General features: G+C 34.3%; 1 protein-coding gene across 1 annotated transcript; it reads right to left on the bottom strand.

Annotated features, from left to right (window-relative positions):
* Positions 1 to 655: 655 nt before the first annotated feature.
* Positions 656 to 22,722, bottom strand: PGGT1B (protein geranylgeranyltransferase type I subunit beta). The gene is made up of 9 exons (XM_026673351.2): positions 22,516 to 22,722; positions 18,387 to 18,505; positions 13,492 to 13,559; positions 9,263 to 9,414; positions 7,907 to 8,039; positions 4,401 to 4,446; positions 3,724 to 3,908; positions 3,306 to 3,414; positions 656 to 1,288 (listed from the first exon to the last, which is right to left on the bottom strand). Exons 1-9 carry the CDS (start codon positions 22,656 to 22,658, stop codon positions 1,107 to 1,109), a joined length of 1,137 nt encoding a protein of 378 aa, XP_026529136.1. The 5' UTR covers positions 22,659 to 22,722; the 3' UTR covers positions 656 to 1,106.
* Between the last annotated feature and the right edge of the window lie 1,062 nt (positions 22,723 to 23,784).

Genomic DNA, 23,784 nt, shown 5'->3' with positions numbered 1-23,784 from the left:
AGCAAAAACAAAATTCATGAGTATACTTTGAACTGCTGAAATTGAACAAAGAGCTTCATGGAAGAAACTAGTATTGAACACCTGGAGAATTACAGGATTAGACCTGGGATGAAAATAACAAGTACAGGTGGTCCTCAACTTACGACCACAATGGAGCCCAAAATTTCTGTTGTTAAGTGAGACATTGTCAAGTGAGTTTTGCCCCATTTTACCTTTTTTTGCCACATTTAAGTGAATCACTGCAGTTGATTAGTAACCCAGTTAAGTGAATCTGGTTTCCCCATTAACTTTGCTTGTCAGAAAGTCATAAATGGTGATCACTGAAGCACCTGAATTTTGGTCACGTGATTATGGGGAAGCTGCAATGGTTGTAACTGTGAAAAAGTCATAAGTCACTTTTTTCAGTGCTGTTGTAACTTTGAAGAGTCACTAAACGAATTATTGTAAGTTAAGGACTACCTGTAATTCAACAAAGACAAAGTGATACACTTGGGAAACAAAAATGTAACACATAAATACTGTCTAAAGAGGGGCATACCTGGATAGTTTAATTTAGGCTGCTGTACTTAATAGGTGACTGGAATTGATGGCCCAAATGACAGCTTCAAACTGTATAATTCTAAATTAAGGTGACCCCCAAATAAATATAGTACATGATGAACAAAATAATTTTATTTTTTTACAAAGATTATACAATTGTTGTCTACCTTAAAGAACACATTTTAGCAATTAAGATTTAATTTATGAGATACCATATGAAGTCCTTATTACATAAGTATCACTAATTTCAAGATATTTAGTATGAAAATATGTAAGGTCATTTTGAAGTTTATATCATAGTTTGCCATTGCACTGTGTAAAATAATAAAAGTAGAATTCATTAACTCATCTCGCTTTGAAGATTATTTTTCTGAAACCAATCTTCTATCTTTGCATTTGTAAAGGCAAGCATTTTTTTTTAAAAAAGTCCAATCCAGAAGCTGTCAAGTTGATGCCAGTATATGAATTTGATTCTATGATACCAGTACTTTAAAAGAGCACATCGGTTATACATGGCTTTGAACCTTGGGCTACAATTATGCTACCAAGCTCAAATAGAGTCTCAGTCATGTGGCACTGTGCATTTCCTCTGAAGACTGTTTAGAGTCCTGGGTTGCCCAGATCTGATGAAGGTGTTGAAGGCATTCTGAAGTCCTTGTGCTTACATTCAGGGCAGGATGAACCTTTCGAATGCCAGGCTCACCTATTAAAGACAGGCCACAAATCCCAAAGTAGGCATGAAGAGCATCTAGAAAGGGAAACCAGAAATGAGTATGTATGTGAGAGAGATATGTCTACTATTCACACGTAGGTACACACAGTACAATACAATAACCTATTATTTTCTAAACTAAGATCTTTTCACTGAAAGTAAATAATACAAAAAAACCCTTCCGACACACAACTGCAGGGGGGAGAGAATCATAGGCCAAGCTTAGAGAACATTGCATGAGGTAGGTTGTTTATATTCCACTTTTTGTTCAGCTCAAGACAGCATATGCAGGATTCTCTCCTTCCACTTTTCTTATAAAAACCATAACCATATGAGGTAGATTGGGCTGAATGACAGTGAATGGCCCAAAGTCACTCAGTGGTTTTAGAAGAAAAGAGAACGCTAATAGGCTGAGATTTGATTCCCAGGACTTGGAATTCAAAGCTTCAGTACCCTGGATTTCATAATATAAAACCATTTTTAAACTTCCATTTTGGAAAGGTCACTCAATCTCTTTTCTCCTGCATTTTGTTCCACAGCAATGTTACATTTGTTTGCATATTCATTTCTAATTCATCAGCCAGTACTGTATTTTAATCCCATCTGCGGAAAATCTAACTTACTCTAAAACCTATTGAGAATGAAGTTATAATACTACAATATTTTTTTTCCCCTGGATGAAATTTCAGATATTCAGAAGTCAAGAACAGAAGAAGCCTAAAAATTCAGGCTTTAAGGACAGCATGAAACTCATAAACATCTGAGCTTGTTATCAAATATTATTACCACAACAGAAGAGGAAAATTATTGAATAATGAGAATGTAATTCCCTATATTTAAATTTAATTAAATATAAATGGAATCATATCATATTTGGTTTTTGTCCTGGCAGTGTTTATTACAACTAGTCCTCGACTTACAATTCACTTTGGGACCATTCTAAGTTACAGTGGCACTGATAGAAAGTGTCTTATGACCATTTTCACACTTATGACTCTTGCAGCATTCTTATGGTCATGAGATTTACATTCGGACGCTTGACAACTAATTTACATTTATGACAGTTGCAATATCCTGGTGCAACCATCTGACTAGCAAAGTCAATGGGGAAGCCAGATTCACTTAACAACCATGTTACTAATTTAACAGCAGCGATTCACTTAACAAATGTGGCAAGAAAAGTTGTAAACCGGGGCAACCTCAACAAATTTCTCACAAATTTCACAACGTAATTTTTGGGCTCAATTGTGGTCATAAGTTGAGGACTAACTGTAGTTTTAGAGTATGGTCCCTAGTGTAGATAAATTCAGGGTCTAGTTAATACCAATATTGTAGAATGTTCTGATATTTTTGAGATGAAGTGATTAGATTAGAAAATTGTAGGTTATTCTAAATGCTACCACACAATAACAGGTTTTAAAACTTTAATAGTTCGTTCTATATTCCATGATCCAAAACTACAAACAAAAAACCCATGTTTTTGCTACATTACAAAATGTCCTAAGCTTTAGCACAAATGTGTATCTCTCCTAAACAATACCTACCAGTACATTTTTTTTTCTGCCACCATCATTTTGCATTTTCTAAATTCACTCATTTGCTCTTTTATTCACTTTTCAAAGACTTTGAAACAACAAGCTCTTTATAATCCATTTGAGTTTCCTTTGTCATCTGAAACTGCACCTTAATTTGACTATATCATTGATGATCCAATTCCAGATAATCCTGTATTGTACAATACTTGAGTTTTATTTCCTTCCATTGTGACAATTATTCATTTATTCTTATACTACTTTCCCTTTTATAATTCACTATTAATCCATATGATAAGCATTTAATTCTATGAATACTTATATAGAATGTTGCCTGAGGGATTCTACAAAATACTTTATTAGAACACTTATCTGTAAATCTGTTTTATCTTTTGAAAAATTAGAGACAAAAATTTATTTCATTCTAGAAAACATTTCTATTTCTTTTACCTCAGGCTCTGTTTTAAGACAATCTTTTCTTTGACATAAATGATCACGAGTGAGCAAAAAACTGAAAATACCTGGATGACTATCTGGCCACTTAGCAAATCCACCAACAAGACGATCTTGGGTTGATAAAATGTAATTTCTGTTTTTTTCATAGTTTGTGTACTGAAATATTTTCAGAAGCTGAAAGAAAAATTTACCATGTTCAAAAGACCTCAGAAACGTTACAATAAAGCAATTTCTCATGAGGAACATTGAAAGCTGATGATGGAATGTTTATATTAAATGCTAAACTGACAGCCTCAAAGTAATCAAAAATCAAAGGTTTTCTCCTTTGTTCCTGCTCATTCATACATTTTAATCAGAAATTTTAGCTATCTAGTCTGATGAAAAACTCAGACGCTTGTATGCTGTCAGCTCAATAAAACTACTAATATACTGTAGAATAAGCAGACTATAGATTCTAAAGTCTTATTTATACTTTCAAATTACCTTAAGAGTTGCTCCTACCCAAAATGAATAACAGGTATCTACAGGCTTGTTGGGTCTTCCTTGATAACCATTCTGTTGCCTCATAATACACCATCTCTTTATTCTCTTCAGTTCTTTTTCAGAGAAGACTTCCTCAAGTTTACCCATCAGGCACAATGATGCAATACCACAAAAAGTAGAGCCACCTGTAACATGGGGGACATTCTCTTCAATATGTTTACAGTCTTTATGGAATTACTAAAAAGATTTAATTTATATGAACTATCATCTACTATTAATGTTCTCAAGCAACTACTGACACGATAGCTTTTTCCTCCATGAATTTATTTAATCTTTTAAAGTAACATCCTACATGTTGTAACAGTTAATAGCCTCCAGCTGAATTTAATTGGTTTTAATTCATCCAACTTTGAAAACATAGTTGTTATTTCACAATGCATGTGGAAGCAAACATTGCACATAGCATGACATTTGAAGAAACAGCAATCCCAATACGGGAGGAGCTAGCTTTTGTCAATGAAAAATTAGAGGGTTTTTCTTTTACCCTTTCTCACAAGAATTCTCACAAGAGAATTCACAGGGTTCACATTTTGCAAACACTGGGGTAGAAGTCAAGCTCAATCACATTCCCACAACCCCCCCCTTTTTTTAATGATTAGACCAAAAGATTACCTTACCATGTGATTCAAGCTCTGCTCCTTGGGCAAGACCATTATCATAGGACTGAAAAATGAAAATAAATTGACAATGTAATTTTTTTAAGAGACAGTCTTTTTTTAATGTTGCATAAGGTGAATTGAACTTGGTCAGGACCAAGAGCAATGTGTTAAAAAGTAAAACAAAAAGTAGAACAAAAAACCAGAATCACCTCCCTCAACTGCATTCTTCTAACTGGAGACTGGAGCTCCATTAAATGGTAGCACTTTTAATTCTAAATGAAAAACAAAGATCTAACTTTTCAATCACTAGAGGAGACATGGAAATATTAACTTTGTGAAAGATTGGATTTTGTTTTAAAATCTAGGAGTTAACTCTTCTGCTTGGATTTAAATATGTTCAAGCATAACTATTCATAGAAAAATGCTTTTTCTCCCCAATGTATTCACTTGCCTCATATCTGAGGGTTCAGGATTCCTCCAATGGAATCCTCCACCCTGGCACAGGTACAAGGAGCAACAGTAGTAGTATACTAGTATGTCAGTGTATACTTAGAATGCGTTGAGTAAATGCAGAAACCTGAGGGAAAGAGATTCCACACAAGTAGAATCACACAATATATGACTTTCTTTTATAAGCCTATAAAATATTACTTTAAAATAACATTTGTCTGGTCAAAATAACTGATTATCCAACTCTATGAATTTCAGCAGCATGCCAATTTGTATTGCCTACACAAGTTGATATTAAATACTAACAGCCTTATTCATTTGCACAGTAACGTAAGATATGGTGAAACAAACAAACATCTTTGTGTAGTAGTTCTCTAACAATGATATCTATTTTGCCTTGTATAAAGAGCCATTGTTCAAATAAATACAGAGTCAGTGTGGTGGTTAAAGTGCCAGACTAGAAACCAGGAGATCATGCATACTAGTCCTCCCTTAGACAGCCTGCTCATTCTCAACCAATACAAATCTCAGGATAATTTTTGTGGGGAATAGGTGGAGGGGCATTATGTACACCAAATAAAGATACAATATAAGTTTGATAAATATATTATCCATATCAGATTTGTTGTTCAATATCATTATTCTGAAGCATACTGCATTTTCCAAGTACTAAGTCAAATGTACAATTTTCTCATTCTCTGGGCTCAGTCTAGTAATATTTTAGTGATTCCAAGTTATCCCCACATCAGATCAGAATAAAAATAAGCAAATAAGCACTCTGTGAAGAATACATTATCTCTTTTCTTAAAGGAATTAATGAGAAAGCTAGAGTTGGCAACTTGAGAAGCAAGAAGCCTGGGACTGAATCATTAAGTAAATGTAGTACCAATGCTATCAATAGCCCAATCTCAGAAAAAGATTGCATACAATTTATTACAACAAAAGGCCAGGAAACAGAAGAAAAATAATTTAAACTTGAAGGGACACATATACAGTGAGATTTTTGTAGACTCTGTATCTTCATTATTATAGCTATTTTGTATCTGCAATAAATCTTACTTATGTATCAGAGTCCTGTCCTTCCGTGAAAGCTCCTGAGTGCAGACTGAAACATCTAGAGAGATTAATTACAATGATGTGGGTATAAGACTGAACATTTGTGGCATTATTACAATCCAAGGGCTATTGAGCTTCCCTAAAAGCAGCCAGTCTGATGGAGTAGTTAAGGTATCAGGTAGAAATTGGGAGATAAGAGTTTCAAATCCCACATTAGACAAAAAAAAAAAAAAAACAGCTGGGTGACTTTGGGCCAGTCATTGTCTCTCAGTTCTAGGAACGAGGCAAATCACTTCTGAAAAATCTTGCCAAGAAAACTGCAGGGAACTGTCTAGACCACAGGTGTCAAACTGGCAGCCCACGGCTGGATGTGTCACGCACAGGCCAGGCCCACCCAGGTCCGTGAAGGGGAAAAACATTGTGAAACGTCACGTGACAGCAATGTGACACTGCAAGTTTGATACACGTGGTCCAGACAGTCTCTGAGAATCAGAAATAACTGAATAGAAATAAAAAGAAAAACATCATAGAGCATGCCTGAGAAATGACAAGTTGACATGCTTGGGATCATACAATTTCAACTCTTGAAAGTTCCAGACTTTCATAGAAATTGAACATTTGCAGTAATCAGATAAAGAGGACAAAGAAATTTATGCTCATGTAAATCAGAATTTTGCACATTCATCACCACTTCACTTTAGAAGCTTACAACAGGAAATTGTGTATTTTGTTCATTCTGGAATTCTTTGTTTCTTAATAATGATTTAAGACAATTATATTAAGTGTAGACCAGACAACTATAACTTCAGGCAACACTCTGATTTTTAAATTAAAAATTAACCTAGATTTTTACATCTAATGCAGTTATACTGAAGTAAACAAAACATTCCTATTTTCACTATATTAGGAGAATTTATCACTGTAATTACACTTAAATGGTATGCATTAGCTTAAATTTAAGCTGACGGTCTTGGTATTCCTTATTTTGTAAACCAGACATTTAAAAATATTACAACCTCAATTTCTACAAAAGCTAAACATCACCATTTGTACCATAGTACACAATAGTACATTTTATATCTATGGCAGGAATGTAAAATGCATTGCCCAAAACAGATTTTAAATCTCTGAATTTATAAACCATTTCAGTATATCAGATGCTATTTTTAACATCTTTTTTTGTAAAAACATTTTTCATCTTAAACAAGAAAAACATAAAAATACAAGCTAAAAAGGAAAACTATCACGCCACCAAAAATCATACGCTAGTTTGTCCAACAGAAGTTATTAAGGTTTGTGATAAAAAGGATAGGAAGTCTAGCTAGTACTGTAAGAATACACATTTTGGCATCCCTATGAATTCTATATCACCAAATATAGTTGTTGAATGGTATGTATATTATCATTATGTTTGGTTGCAAAGTCAGCCAGATGTTTGGTCTTGGATTTGGCATTTTTGTCCACCTGTTGACTCCTCAAAAATCTGGGATAGGCACATGTTGTTTAATATTAAAAGTATAGTTGCAAATTGTAAGCTGCCTTTTGCAATTGACTAATGGTGATTTTGTCAATGCCAATGGTATTCAAGTAGTGCTCCAGGTGTTTTGGATTTGTACCCAGGGCACTTTTTACTATTGGTAGTATCTTTGCTTTCTTTTGCTACAATCATTATACTTCTATTTGCAGGTATTATATTTTGTGATTTTCTCCTTTTCTTTTTTATTTTGCTATCTTCAGATATTTTAACATTCAGACTTTTTGGTCTTATCAACAATTAAGTGTGGAGTGTTGTGTAGCAATTGCTATCTTTATTATTTATGATTAAACTAATGACTACTCATTCAACTCAAGATGTAGCTAAATATTATCACTATAATATAATTTGTATAATTTGTCAGCAAAGTTCGGAAAAAGACATTATCCCAATACATCAGGGATGCTCATGAGAAGCAGTATAATGGCTTTCTAAGTATAGGATCCAAAAACATTTTAATCAAGTGACACTTGGCAAAACTTACCATACTTCTTCTAATATAGTCAATGGCTTTCTTTGTATCCATCCCTGACCAACTATTGAGCATGTAGCATATACAAGCAGCACAGTATATAAATCTCATGTCATTTTCACTTCCTTCAAGGACTGCACAAAAACTAGAAAAAACATTTCAGTTATGTAATAGTTATTACATTATTTAACTATGTATTTTTGTTTCCAAAAAGAGAATTTATAATTGAACTTGACTGATCAGGTTTGTTAATAACATCACATATCAATATCTTATCTATCATGACATTTTCCTTCAGTCAAGTTCAATTATAAATTCATTTAAGTAAATAATTTTACTTAAAACACTTTAAGAAAATAGAGAATATTTCCTATTATGGAAATACAATAATTCAAGCACCCATTTAGAGATCCAAAGCTACACTTTTTTTTTTTTTTAGTATGTATGTCTACATGACTTTTTGCTTTTGCTTTCACATCCTTATTTTTACAGTGTTCATGTGCAAGTTGATACAGGAGTACTGTATAAAGGAAGACATATGACTCTAAAGAGCTCAATTACCATTTACAATAGCAAGAGAGATAACTGATATTTAAGATACACAAAGCAGTTTCCAACTCTTCTCTGCATGAAATATTGTGAGGCATCCTTTTTCAAGTGAGAACCAGGCATTCTAAAGCCATGCTGGGCCACTCTGAATAGTTTCAGAGTGTTCCAAAAGTTTCAAAGGGTTTCAAGCATAGAGCACAGCACTTCCTGTTCATGTATTTCAAGGTTAAAGAGTTTATAAAATGTTTGATGCGGCTATATAGCAGTTGCAGACCCAAAATGAAATTTCCCCCCCACATTCATATTTGATCATTGTATTGCAAAGCTGTAGAGTGGAATTATTTCTTTAAGACACAGTTGTAATAAATGCTGTAGGTCATAGAAGAAGATATATTACTCTTCCTGTATTTCAGTTTCTTGACTCATCATTTTATATTCTATTTCTGTAAATGCAATTTTTGTTAGCCTAGATTGAGTATGTCCAATTTGTCATTCACCAGCTACTTGATTATCATTAAGTAAGGGAGGAAGGCCCTGAAAGACTCTGCCAATTTTATCATTTAAAGGCAAGAGCATAGGTTTCTCCTGTTCCTCAGCTGTGCTGTGTAAAATGAGGAAGGGGCTAATAATGACTATTCTAACTGGAAGGCCATGGTCTGTAGCTACCTTCTCTGAAAAGATAGCAGTAAAGGCATGGAACAGGAAGATACCATATATGCTTAGCTGCCCAATCCAGATTTAGCTTGACCAATTGCTATATCATAGTAGCGTGCATGATTTTGACATTTTTTTTTCTTTTCTAAATATATTTTAATATACCTCCCATCTTCCAGTTGTAGAGCTCTGAGTCCTGCCAAGCAGGCTTCTTTATTTACTCGGCTTAAGTCATCGCCAAGAATAATTAAGCAGCAAAGACCAGTGTAAGTCATTGCTATGTGCCCACTATCATATGGATGAGAAATACCAGGCCCCTGAAACAAGAAGAAATACAAGTTTGTTTACCAAACAAAATTATAATTACATAAAACTAAGCATTTATTTTACAGAGAATTGCCCTGAGCTTTTTATTGTAATTCAGGAGGGATCTAATTCAGGAGGGATCTAGTCAGGAATACTGCTTGAAAAGCTATATATAAATGTCCACCTCTACATGATCCACACATATCAGCAACTGTGCGAGCATAGGAAGAAGCTATTTTAAGGCTACATAGATTTATTGATACCAATTAGTTTTTGCAAAGACTTTTTGTCAATTGGCTACTGTTTTTAATCTCAACTTATCTCTGCAGTACAGATCTTTAACAGTATAGCATTTGATAAAAAATACCGGTAATATATCAACACTAGAAAAATACTATATTTACTATTTCAGGAAATGTTCCTAGCAAGAAGTTAAATGAGCAGAAACTTCACTTTTCAAAAAGAAGGTTATAAACATGGTACCAACAACATTCATTCTAGGATCTTTTATTAAATTATTCATAAATGAATTATTATTAGGATGAACCATGACATGGCTCTATTCAAACTGGGAGGACAGCAATCAAACAGCAAATGTAATGGGGCTTCTGGGTTGAGCCCTCCTCGCTGACGGACCATAGATTGCGACTCTCTGCAGCTATGGTCCGTGCTCTTTCGTTGGAGAGCCCCGATCATTACGATTAGGGGCTGAAGCTGCCTTGGAGGGGCGCTGGAGTAAGGGGAAGCCGCAAGCCAGGTTGAGGGGAGCTGCATCTCCCCCCCTAGGCTTGGTCTTTCCCCCCCCCCCGAAGACGACTGAAGTGGTGGTCCAAAATGGCCACCCCGAAGAGGACTCAGCTGGACTAAGATTTGTGCAGGAGTGAAGAAAGAGGTGGATAACATCTGAGCCGGGACAATTGGGCGAAACAACTAAACAAAAAGTACCCCAGGATTAAGGTAACATTGAACTCTTAAGAAAAGAAAAGTGAGCGGCAAAAATACAAAGGGACAGGAAAAAAAAACAAGAAAATAATTTTGACAGCTAAGCAGGCTTCGAACTGGGAAAGGAAGAAGCCGGAATTAAAGACTTAATTAAATTGGATTAAAATATTTTGGCTACAAATAGGCATAAAATAAAGCTGGACTTAAGATTGTCAAAAAACAATAATAATAAAATTTACAAATTGGAGACTGGATTGCTCTGGAATATTGAGGTTCAAAAAACTCTAAATAATAAAATAGGGGGGAAAGGTGAAGACTTTGTATAACAGAGAGTGCCATCTTCTGGATAAAAACTTAAACAAAAGGGAAATCATCCTGTTTCTGTATGAACTTGTGTCGATATAATGTTAAAGAAATATTGAAACAAAGTAAGAATCTTAGAAAGTGAAAGCTGAACCAGAATAAAGAAAGAAGCAAGGAAAGACTGACTGTGGGATTGATTGATATTTTTGGTATAGACCCTGGGTTGGAACAATTGAGAACTTTAGAAAACTTGAAGAAGAAAGAAGGAAAGTAAAAGTGTTTTTTGTGGACTTTAATGATTATAATATATAAGAGTGTGTAATGATGATATCTCTTTGGGAATTAAAAATGGAACTTAAAAATATGAGAGAATTACTACAGGAAAGAGGCGAATCACTTTGTTCTGTGTTAGAAGAAATGGAAATGGCGATTGAACAAAAAGAAAGAACTTCAGAGGAGGAGTCGGCTCAAGGAGAAGCCATCTTAAATAGACATTTAACACAAAGAACACTACAAAGATGAGGGGAAAGAAGGAAGGCTAAAAAAGTTGAGATTTAAGAAGATAATCAAAAAGGGGAATACCTGTGAAATCAGGAGAGGCAGGAAGGTGCAGCAGAAAAGGGGTAAGGAAGATATCAAGAAAGAGAGGGATATAAACTGGAATGAGAAAAGATATGGGAAAAAGAGGGGGAGGAGAGGCAGTAAGAAACAGGTGCAGGAAATAAAGAAACACGGAAATAGTAAAATGATGAAAAGAATATTTTTTTTTTACAGATAATGGTTGATGAATTAAAAAGAGAATTCTGCAGGGTGACAAGGGGTAACAAGAATATATTTGCAATTAAAAAATACTTAGAAAATAGGGTAATATAGATTATTAAAGGAGGGATAGATACTGATAACTCGTATTAGATGAATATACATTTTTATTTTTATCTTTAAAAGAAAAGTTAAGGTTTATTGACGAAATTGTAATAATTGAAATGAATGTGAAGATGTTTAAAAATGAGGTCAATATCAGTAACCAGGAATTAAATAGTCAATTTTTCCCTTTTACCTTTTTTAAATTAGAAATAAAATTAAGGGGGGGGGGGGAAACATTGCGGAATCCAAATGAAAAGATGTAATGATTATTATTGTAACTACTTAAAAATAAAGGTTTATTGGGAATTAAGATGAGGGAATAAAGGTATATTTTAACCACTGAGATGTCACACTCAAAGCAGTAAAAGGGGGAAAACCTAAGTTTGTTTCTTTTTCTCTTGTGTTAAAACCTGTATTAATTTAGAATTTATAGAAAGAATGTATGATGAAAAGAAAATATGCAGATTAAAGAACTATTAAAATTAATAAGCTAATACAGACTATTAAAAGGAAGGAGAGACATTGGTAACCTTTTTTAATTAGGCAAACAGATATTGTTATTTTTACTCTTAAAAAAATATTAAAGGATTATATTTGAAATAATTGAAATGAAATGAAAGAATGTTTGGATTGAGATTAATATAAGAGATTTGGATTAATTTGTTTGTTTTTCTCGTTCTTGAAAATTTGGAATGGAAAAGGTAATAATAGAATTAAGTATGCATATATGAATGTATAATTATTGTCATATTTTTATGTAAAAGTGATGATCTGGAAATATGTTGTCCACTAAAAAGAGCTTTTGTTTGTAATGTGAAAAATTGAATAAAACTTGTTTAAAACAAAAACAGCAGATGTAATAAAGAATTATAGTGAAAATGGAACACTTCTATTTCAAAAGCTTCAGAAACTGAAAAAGATTATTGCACAATTGGCAAGTCTGTTAAGTCGTGTGGTAAATTAGGACAACTGAAGACTGGGAAAGTTAACTATCAAAGAACCCATCAAGAGGAGGGGTTTCCTCTCCTGTATTGGTTTTCAGAAAGGTGTATCCAGACTACCTTCCATCTAAGCTCACAGAGCAGAGAGACGTGGGCATTATATTATATCATATCCTCATGTATTCTATATGACTTCCAAACCTCTTGGTGGGAGGGGGAAGGGAGAATTTCTCTATTTGGAAATGCCATCAGTTTCTATTTGAGAAATTTTATCAACGAACAATGATTCCCAGTAAAGATCAAAACAGTACTGTGGTGATACTTAATAATTAATATAACTGAAAACCCACCCAAATTGCATCTTGCAGTTTGTCTTTATCAAAGGTTGACCAATAGCTAATAAAAAGAAAAACACTCTAAAAATTTGGATTTCAGATAAAGCACAACCCAGAATTTCTTCGAAATATGACGTGCTTGCTAAATACCTAAAATGTACTAGCCATATCAGAAAGAAAAAGAAAAGTACATTCCAAAGGTGCTTTTTTTTTTCTTTTGAAGATATTTCACTTCTCATCCAAGAAGCTTCTTGGATGAGAAGCAAAATGTCTTCAAAAGAAAAAAAATGAGGAAGTCCAGTTGCCTCCTGAAAAAGCACTTTTGGGATAACCATGACCTGGATAACTGAGAATCTCCACAGACTTTTAGAGAAATATATTCATATTTCTGTACAGCCACGATATGGTCTGAATCATTCTATGGTAGACTGGATAAGAATGGGTCATCATTTAAGAAATATCTGCATTATAAAAGCTTAAAGCTTTTATAAAAATACCATATCTGTATATTATTTATATATATACCAATTTACTATATTTAATTATGTCTGTAAATAAAAATATTTTCCCTACATTTTCAGAAAACATTATAGCATTTTACTGTAATCTTTATGTTTCTACCCATAAAGCACTATGTTTAGATTTTACACCTCATTTCCATTTTAACTTCTAAGGTGCCAGTTAAAATACATTATTCACTAACCTTAGATGGATTGAAAGGAATTCCTAGATATGAAGAACCACGGAAACCACAGCGATGCATGTTTGTTCCTTGGGAGAAAAAGAAACTTGTTATTTTGCATACACCTTAGAAAATAGGAAAGGTCTCTTAAAAACTGCTAGCACCTGGTAGTAAAAAAACCAGGTGAAATTTAAAGTTATATGTACCATACCACTAGAGATACTTTTCAACTAATGATCACTACAAAGTATTAAAAATACAAATGGTAGATAGTTGATAGCACACAATAGGAGGCTGAGCTAGCCTACCAAAATCTAAGAAAGATTAGATCTTGTTAATGCTTGAATGGAAGATCATCAAAAAAATCCAAGTTTGACTAGAAAAAAAAACCCATTCTAGAAAAAGTCAGTGGCAAACCACTACTACATTGTTGGCAAAAAAAAAATTGTCTCCAGGGAGTGCCTGGAACTAAATGCTAAGAGAAAATCTTCCCCTTTTTAATATAGTTACACACAATCATCAGCTCATCTATATATTTTTACAGGATACAATGTATGAAACTTTTAATGTAATAAATAATGTAATAAACATTTAATGAAAAATCATCAAAAGCTTTAAACAAATTATTTTCATCAAAACATCAAGCTATCCATTTCCAGATATTAAGCACTACTGAAGTTTATCAGAAATAATGGAAAAAAATCCTAATGAAAAAAATCCAAAGTTTAATTTTTCTTTCGTATTCCATTAAACTCTTCACAATTATTATCCTTTCCCAAAAATTTTTTTTTGCATAGATATGCCCAGATTTGCACCCTTCCTAGCAGAGGAACTGTTTTATGTTATAATACTACCCAGCAATATTTTCAAGCGCTATAGTTCTTTCAGTGCAGTGTAGTTATGCAGCTCTTGTGCAATTTTAATTTTTAATCACCTTTACATAAGATACAATACATAACATTGTGTCAATGTTGATTTCTAACAATTATGTTGAGACAATGTTCATGCCTGGGCTAATGTCTGCAGTCTTCTTGGCAAGTGGTTTGCCATTGCCTTCTTCCTAGGACTAAGAGAGTGAAACTGACCCAACTGACTTTGTGCCTAAAGTGGGATTAGAATTTAGAATCTCTTGGTTTCTAGTCTGCTGCCTTAACCACTATACCAAACTGGTGCTCTCATACAAGGTACAAACAATCTATAAAATGCAACATGAATTTATTTACAATTTAAATAAACTGGGTATTATATAAAATGCTAGAATAATAAATATTAACATTGGTATAAATCAAACAGAATTGCAGAATGTCTTCAGAGAACTTCAAAAACATGCTATACTTTGTACAGATAGCCCTTGATTAACAACAGCAATTGGGATTGCAATTGCCAACACTGGGGTAATTTTTTTTGAACAATGGATCCAAAATGTAATCTTAATAGTATCTGTCTCTGTATACAGACTCTGTCCAAATGATGTTATGGAAGAGAATTAAGTTCCACTTTGAAAATGGATTTTAAAATGACAGGCTAAAAGAATGTCATGAATAAAAATGTTACACTGGATGTACAAAAGGAACTGGCTAATGTCTTAATAATTAAAAGGGATATACTAAGAAAAAATTGAGAGAATGAATGAAAGGGAATAAGTTCTAGCACATTATTTGAAGGGATGGATTAAAGATCAAGTTAAAAGTAAAAGTAAAAATAAAAAAATACTGCTCAGGAATTAAAAATATAAACCCAACTCTAGGATTTTCCTTTCATTATTTGCACAATTATTTTTAAAGGGAAGAAAGTTATTTGTGAATTTTAAACCAACATTCAAAGCCCATAAGAACACCAATCACAAGCAAGCTGTTTGTTTGTTTTAAATTCTAGGACTGCAAATATTTACAAAGAGATATTTTGATACATGCAGACACATCTTTTTTCAAGCTCATGCAGTAGCACTGGAAGTGTTTCTGACTGCCTGGTCAGACACAGCCAGGAGCAACTTCCAAAGCAGCTGGACAAGCCTGAAAAAAGATGCATCTGCTTTAGCATTTCAAAGAGATAGGTCTCATAGGCCACTGTGTGTCCCAAAATATTTTTTCTGAAGCACTTGCACAATCGTACAAAACACTCTCACTGAACCTGTTGGTTTTAAATTATTATCTGTACACAGTCCAACTCCCTGTACATCTTGGTTTCAATCTTCTTTAACCTGGTATCTTTAGATTAGGTTGGAGTTTCATAATCGCCGTTGCAGCCAATGATTATGAGAAATGATTCAACACATTTCGAGAGCACCAATTTGGGAAAAACTGGTATAAATACTTTTGAAATTAATTACCAAAGGGGATACCACAATAAATGTATAAGAAATCACAAGAAGAATTATCCAGCAATTTGAAAAAGAAGCAAACTGTAGCCAAATGTGAGCTTTTATAATAAAGATTCCAGAAGACTGCCAAAGTCTGACGCTAAAGTTGATAGTTTAGCATGTTTTGAAATTATGAATGAAGTATTTAAGTTTCACATTGCAGTATCAATGAGTGTTAGAATGTACAATTTTAGTTGCATAATTTAATATTACATTAATAGCTAGGGCATAATTTAGTCAACTTGATTTAAAGGAAATAGTCTGAAAAGACCAGACCATAGTAAATTACAGGCAACAAAATTAAAATCTTGAGGTGCCTTAAAGACTACAACACATTATACTTAAAGCTGTAATAGATTTGTATCTCTAATCTTTCCTTTTATTTGCAACTAAGTACAAAATCGCCCTTTTTAAATTATGTGAAAATTGTCAATTAAATTAAATTATGGGAGTGTTCCTCATCAGTAGAATACAGAGATGGCCTAGATGGGAAAGTAACTCTCTTTCTCAAATTTAAAATCATGCTCATAATTTACCATAATCGATACATACAATATAACAGAATAGCTCTGTGTACATATATGCATAGTATGTTTGTATATATCAAATAATTGGTAGGTCTTAACATTTGAAATGTCAAACACACACACACACACACACACACACACACACACACACCAGATTATAGTGTGGTGCCATCTAGTGTTTACAGAAATTATGTTTCTACTTCTGGAAAAAAACAAAACAGCTTTTTGTAATATGTGCTTCAAGTTATGCTAAATTTTAAGTATCGTAATTTCCCAGTCTTTGGCCCTATTCATTAGAGCATTATGCACTGTGGAAAGGGTAAATCCACAAATAAATTAGGATGGATTAAAGCATTCACAAAAGGATATAAAATATTCCATTTATTTAACTCACAATCATTCTAGGAAATTCACACTAAAATCTGATGACAACATTACACTGAAGTGCAATATAGCTTCTTTAGTTTGATGGTTTGGCTTTAGCAATTGGATAAACCCAGAAAAGTATGGTTTAGGGACCTGTAGTGGCACAATGGTTAGAATGCAGTATTGCATTCTAACCATTTCTGTAGACTGCCTCTGCTCACTGCCAGAAGTTTGATTCTGACCAGCTCAAGGTTGACTCAGCCATCCTTTCTTCCGAGGACGGTAAAATGGAGACCCAGATTGTTGGGGGCAATCTGTAAACCATAGTGCTGTGAAGCACTATGAAGCAGTATATAAGTAACTGTTGTTGCTGTTATTGTTCTTAAACACTTAAACTAAGATTAAAAATCATAGTACTGGCAACACAACTTTATAAAATTATTGTATCTATCTTAAAAGTAGAATAAAACCGAGTTCTCTTTTTGCTGTGGGGGGCAATATTTCTCTGGCATTAATCGAAAGACCTCTGGGGAAAAAAAAACTCTTTGGTTATTTTTGGTGGGAAAGGCTGAGCTTAAAAAAATATTACCAGCCCCAATAAAAAGTGTATATGAAATATCTTCTAAATCAGCGGTCTCCAATCTTTTGGATACCAGGAACTGGTTCCATGGAGAGGTTTTTCCACACAGCATTTTTAATTTAACATGCTACCATCAGAACACACACACACATATATAGGAAAACCTCTTCCAGCATCCCTCTACTTAAATCATAAGATGAACTTTGCAGGCCCAGATTAAAGTGCATCACATAGTAAGGTATGACAAAACACTACAAGAGAGCAGGTCGTTTCAGAAATAATCCACCAAGTTTAGAATGTATTGTGTGTTGCTTGCCAACCAACCTAAGTGTCTTGTTAACAAACACATTTTATTACAGAGAAAGATTGGTTTTGTGCAGCATTTAATTAAAAATGAAAACCAACCACCATTTGTCTACATTCAGTGTATCAGGAAATCTACCTCAAACTTGGTGGAGCAGACAGCACCTGGAATGTAGGCCACTGATATCTAACAAGCAAATTGTATTCCAGGCATCATGTTAGTTAACTTTCTAACACATAATGTGACTTCTTTCATTCTTTTTACTTATAGCACTAAAAAATTAGCCTTACATTTATTAAATAATTGCAGATTGGGGGAGTTATCAATCTGTACATTGGTTACAATACATTATTATTCTTACTACTCTAATCAATCTTAATGAAATTCTAGCAAAAAAAAGAGAAAAAATCTGACAAAGTTTGTCAATATTTTTTTAATATCACACAAAAATAAACATTATAAAGTTATCATGCAAAAATAAACATTGTAAAGTTATCAGCAGGTACTCATAGGAATCTCATTCTACTTTCATTCCTTACTTTGGCAAAAGTTATTATCAGCAATGTACAGGGTTTTGCCAAGCTTCACTGCACTGTCCATTGATTTAGGTAAGAACAAAGATATTTTAGGACTGACAAGCTTTTAGTGCAGTTAAAATAAAATAGTTTCCATAATTGATTAATATTCAGATGAACAAGAGAATGGTTTCTGTTTTTAAAAGGTAGACACTACAGATATGTAATAAAATGTTAATAAAAGAAAAGCTAAAAACTCACTCACTGTCTTCTGTGGGAAGGACTTGCAAAGAATAAATCCATTCTATTATATCCTCTTTGTTCACAACATCTAAGGAATCTAACATATCCAAACCAGAAAGTGCAAAAAAAGCAACTGTCAACCTGGGGGAAAAAAAAGGGGGTGTGTGTGACAAAAATAGCAATTTACTATTTATCATAAATTCCAACTCAGATGATAGTTATTTGCATGTAGGACCATTTCAGAATTAACTGAAACAATTTGAGTGTTATAACATCAAAATAAACTGAATGATACAGTACCCCCAGCAAGTAGTTATTCAACCATCAAATATATCATTCTACTTTGATGAATGAGTAGATTCATTACCCTCATTTCTCACCCTGACTCCAGCATTACATGGTCTATTTTTCCCTACGTTTCTGATATTTCCATTTCACTGATTTTTCTCCTTCCCTTAACATTAAATCAAATTCAGCTTATCCACTTCCTCGGGCCCCATAACATACCCCACCAAGCAACCTTGTGCAGCCTGCTGACATTTTTAAAGAAGTTAATAAACACACCTAAAAACACACTGCTGAGCATCTCCAAGTGTTGCTGCTCTCACAAACTGCACTGTGCCACTTCACTAGCTGATGTGTGTACTAATTATTCCTTTATCGTAAGCAATTTTTTTTATAAATGTGGCCCTTTCTTCTCTGCAACTGTGTACACTTCTTATTCTTTTCTTATTGTGATTTGTTATGCAAATCACAAACTTCTATGTTGTATCTGAGTTAATACCAGAAATATGATATTGTTTCCAATTATTTTTCTTTAAAACATGTTATTTATTTTATAATTATAAGCTACCAAAAGGGAGGCAGATACACGGGTCTTTACATTCAGAAGTTCTGGAGACTTCTATGCCCCACAGACTAGGATTGATCAAATAAATTGACAGTTGATTGCTACAATCATTGTTTTTATTGAAGAGTTCACCACTATGTTAAAAAATATCAGTGATTGTTCAAAGGTCTACTAAATTTGCACATAAAATAAATAGTTCAGGAAAAGTGGGTGAACATTTCAGAGAATGAACAAGAGGAGCAATAACCAAAACACGTTATAGAAAAGCTTTATATATATCTGGCTGGTGATGGAATAAATTATTGAGCAATATTTTTCCAAGTCAAGGTCTTATATATTGAAACTTAAGAAATCTATAAGAATACATGCTATATACACTTAGGACATAAAAGTAAATAGCAAAATTGATTGTATAACATTGTATTAAATCATAAGGCACACTATAAATACTTTAGCATTTGCATAATGGAACAAAAGAAAATTTTCCACATTGATATAGAAGCCAAAAAAGCTTAATATAGTGCTGGAAATCAGTCAGTCTGTACAAAAAAAACTTCTGTGGAGCAAATGTTAAGACTATTGACCAAATTAGAATGTTGTTTAAATAAAAACTGAAAATAATTTTAAGAAATAAATGCATATTTATATTATTTGCAAAATAAACTCATGCATTTCATCCCTTATTTGGTTGTCCAAATTTAGGATGAAATAGGATTTCAGATTAGAAGGAAAAATGCTTCAGAGTATACACAAGAGTATACAAAGCACCTGTCGGTACACATTACACCTGTCAGAAACTCCTTAAATCAACTACTGGTAGTTCTCGCTTACATCTGCCCTTTCCAATTCTAGGAAGAACTGTAGAATGCTACTAAATTCTTACACCATAATTTTTCTGTAAAATCTGAGTAAATGCACATTTGCAACAACATGCTTCTTATTCACTTTGGAACGTGCAATATTTAATCTTAGAATCTCTCAGTGAATGCTTTTGACAGAAGGATACATCTTAACATCTACCAAGGTTTCACAATGCAATAAACAAAACACCACCAAGCACAATCATACCTGTTACACCCACTTTTAATTGCAATGTGTGTTCAAATTTTAACATTTAGACTAATTGTCACATGATTGTCTTTTGCAATCTCCTGCTGGCTTCCCCACTGATTGCTGAAATCAGCATCCTAAACAAAATTACATGGGGATGCTGTGACAGCCACAATTACAAGAAAGTGTACTCTAAAAGAACAGGCTTAAGAAGCTTGGGATGTTCAGTTTGATGATTTAGGGGAGTCTTACTAGTTATGTTCAAGTTTATGCAGGAAAGCTACAGGATGTTAATCATAAGCTATTCATGGGCTCAAAACCCAAGCCCAGAAATAACATATAAGTTACAGCTACCTACATTTCATTTAAATATTGGATAAACACAGCATCAACTTTAGCTACAAAATGATAACTAAGTACTTGTTCTAGGAAAAACTGTAGAAGGCTACTGAATTCTTACATCACAATTTTTCTGAAAAATCTGAGATCCAGTGAATGTACATTACAGTAACATGCTTCTTATTCACTTTGGAGCATGGAACATTTAATCTTAGAATCTCTCAGTGAATGTTTTTGACAGAAAGATACAGCTTAACATCTACCAAGGTTTCACAATGCAATAAACAAAACATTACCAAGCATATTCATACCTGCTACACCCACTTTTAATTGCAATGTGTTCAAATTTTACCATTTAGCCTCTCTAATTGTATTCCTTGCATACTCACCTTTAATAGAATGCGTTCTAAATAAGTACCCTAGATCAAGCAGAGAGTACATTCAGAGTAAACAATGCAGTACAAGTCCCAAGGACAGAATTAAGATTCCCATCCAATGCAGGAAGCACAGAAAATAAAAACTCCTTTACCTTTGATGTGTTTACCGAAACTGCAACACCAAGCTTAATAGGAGAATAATGTAAAAAAGGGCTACAGTTAAATCGCTTGCATCTAATGGACAGACTTTTAAATTAGTGAAGATCCTTAGCTCTTTCTCCCCAAATGTAGGCATATTTTCTACAGTTTAAATAAATGTTTTATTTCAAGATACTGAATTGAGAAAATTAATTTCAAAATGAAGAAACTATTGATCAAGAAAGGTTCATGAAAAAGGACATATTGTCCAACTGCTTTTTTAGAAGTCCCACATCTTCTCTTTCTAAGAGGCTTGGGCATTAAGTCCACATAATACTCAAATTCTTGATCTCAACTCCAAGCCTAGAAATATGAATTTGCCGCTCATCTTGAGGGCAATCTTATAGGTGTCCACTCAGAACTAAGTTTGAATTCAATGGGTATTTTTTAAACCTGTAAGGTTTAAAGCAGTTTACCCAACACAGATTGCTCCAAGAACAAAATAAATCCACAAAGAATATTTTCTGTATTTTCCATTTCACATTCTGTAGACTTATTTACCTTTTACACTTTCTCTTTTTAATTCACACTTTCAAACATATTATGTGTCAAATTCTTTTGAGAATCTTACACTCAGGAAGTGAGGCCTTTCTGAATGCAAAGCAGGTTCCATACCAACTAAACCAGGTAAGCATTACTGTCTGCTTTCAAACCTCTATCCATCTCAAACAGAGAAGCAAGCATTCAAAAGTTTTGAAAACGATACAACAAAACATCTGGATTCTGATCAGGGGTAAGGTGCAAAAGGTTAACAGTTTAATGAAATGAAACAGAAAGTATCTTAACTGTTACTTAAGATGAGTCTGTAATAATTGAAAACAAGATCGTATGCTTGATCTGTTCTCCTAAAGTTGATATAAAACATACGGGGGAAACTAGATCTAATTTTGTTTTGGTACCAATGAGATTGTCACTGTTAGATCAGCACACCCCAACATTAAAACTAACTTTCGAAGTGTGTGAATAAACGGGGATATCGCTCAGCAGACATCTGCTTTCAATTTCAAGCCTCCACGGACAATCGTCAAGGATTAGTTAGGATGTAGGACTTTTGGCGCCCCGTCAAGTTTAAAGAGGAATTAAGACTAACGCCATTCCACAAATACTGACTCCAAGGAAGCCTCCCAGAGCGCCACTCCGGCCCTCCGCCTCGATACCCCTGAGTGGCCAGAAGAGAGCAAATCCTGGCGGGTTATTCCCGCTTCGGAGGGGAACCCGCCCACCGCTCAGCTGTCCGAAGCACTTGGCGCGCAGGGGCTGCTTCTGGGGTGCCAACTCCTCGCTTACTTCCCCACCCGAAGCGCCCCGAACGTCTTTCCCCGCTTTCCCGAGGGTACCTGCTGGTCTCCAGGGACGAATAGCGTTCGGGCAAAATCTGAAGGCTGCGTTGAAAGAAGCGAACGTGGCGTTCCTTGAGGAAATCCAACCTTTCCCCGTCCCCAAAGCCTCCCTCATCTTCCACCAGCACCGTGCTCGCCATGTTGGTCTTCCGCTTCCTACTCTCACACGCAGCTCCGTCACCGGCGGCACGGTCATGTGACACAGCCCCAACGCCGGGCCTTTTTTTTCCTCCCCTTTTCTGTTTAGCGGCCGCGACAGCAACAACCGGCAGCTGACAGGGTTTCGTTCCGCCTCTTGCGCCTGAAGGGGTGGGATTAAGGGGCTATGGCGCCAAGCGAAAAGCAATTTTAAAAATGCTCCGATCGTTCGTGCCTGGCAGTTACCCGGCAATGGGTAGCAATGGGCAACTTTTTCCTGATAGTATATCTGGTACATACACACATTCATGGGATCAGACATACACTGTTGCCAATAAAGGAGAATATTTGTAGCTCAGGGTGGAAATCAGGATGTTCTCAGAGCACTCATGATGTTACCTAGTTAGGGTAATGAAACGGCTGCAGAACCTCAGAGAGCACCAAGGATCCCTCACACACTGTTGCAAAATTACAGATTGTATCTGTTTACATGGCTTGACCCAGAAAAATTAAGATTTAAAAACTTTAGAAGGTTCTATGTGCAGAATATAATATAATTTCTGCCCCAAGAGCCTTCTGAAATTATGTATTTCTCATTGATAAAACACTGATAAAATAATTCAAACACCATATACTACAAAGGCTGACATGGGTTATTAAAATTGAGGTATTGAACGGCAAAACATGGATCTGTACTATATTTTATGCAGGTCCTCTAGATTTTTACAGGGGAACTTCCAAACTTCCAAAATTACCATCAAATCCTAAAATATATCTGAGGTTGTACAATTAACATCAACATTTTGTTCAGTAGCATTACAATGACAGCAAACAAGGAATTATGTCACAAAATTTTCTGCCTGGAAAATTTTTTACAGGGAGTTTCCATGACACAATACTCATTCTTACAGCATCAGCATTGCATTTAAGAAGGATGTGCAGGATCCCAAACGCACCCTTTCTTTTGGAGTTTAGGGATAAACAAAACAAAAAAGTTATGGAACTTTATTTTCATATATGATAACTAGGGCAAGATTACAATATATGTGCATTGTTTTCATTATGTAAATGCATTGTTTTCATTATGTACAACAATATATATATTGTACATAATGAAAACAATGCACT

This window comes from Notechis scutatus, chromosome 2 (genome assembly GCF_049901735.1).
Source record: "Notechis scutatus isolate UNSWTSFEM ecotype Mainland chromosome 2, rNotScu1.2, whole genome shotgun sequence".
Taxonomy (NCBI): Eukaryota; Metazoa; Chordata; class Lepidosauria; order Squamata; family Elapidae; genus Notechis; species Notechis scutatus.
This window is presented reverse-complemented; position numbering and strand designations above follow the sequence as displayed.

Bases quoted from the DNA above. Each gene is read 5' to 3' on its own strand.
- PGGT1B (XM_026673351.2), bottom strand. From the start codon at position 22,658: ATGGCGAGCACGGTGCTGGTGGAAGATGAGGGAGGCTTTGGGGACGGG. The intron at 13,560-18,386 runs GTGAGTGAGTTT...TTTTCTCCCAAG, and splicing joins AGTCCTTCCCACAGAAGACA to GAACAAACATGCATCGCTGT. The intron at 9,415-13,491 runs GTTAGTGAATAA...TTCTTGTTTCAG, and splicing joins TTCCTTTCAATCCATCTAAG to GGGCCTGGTATTTCTCATCC.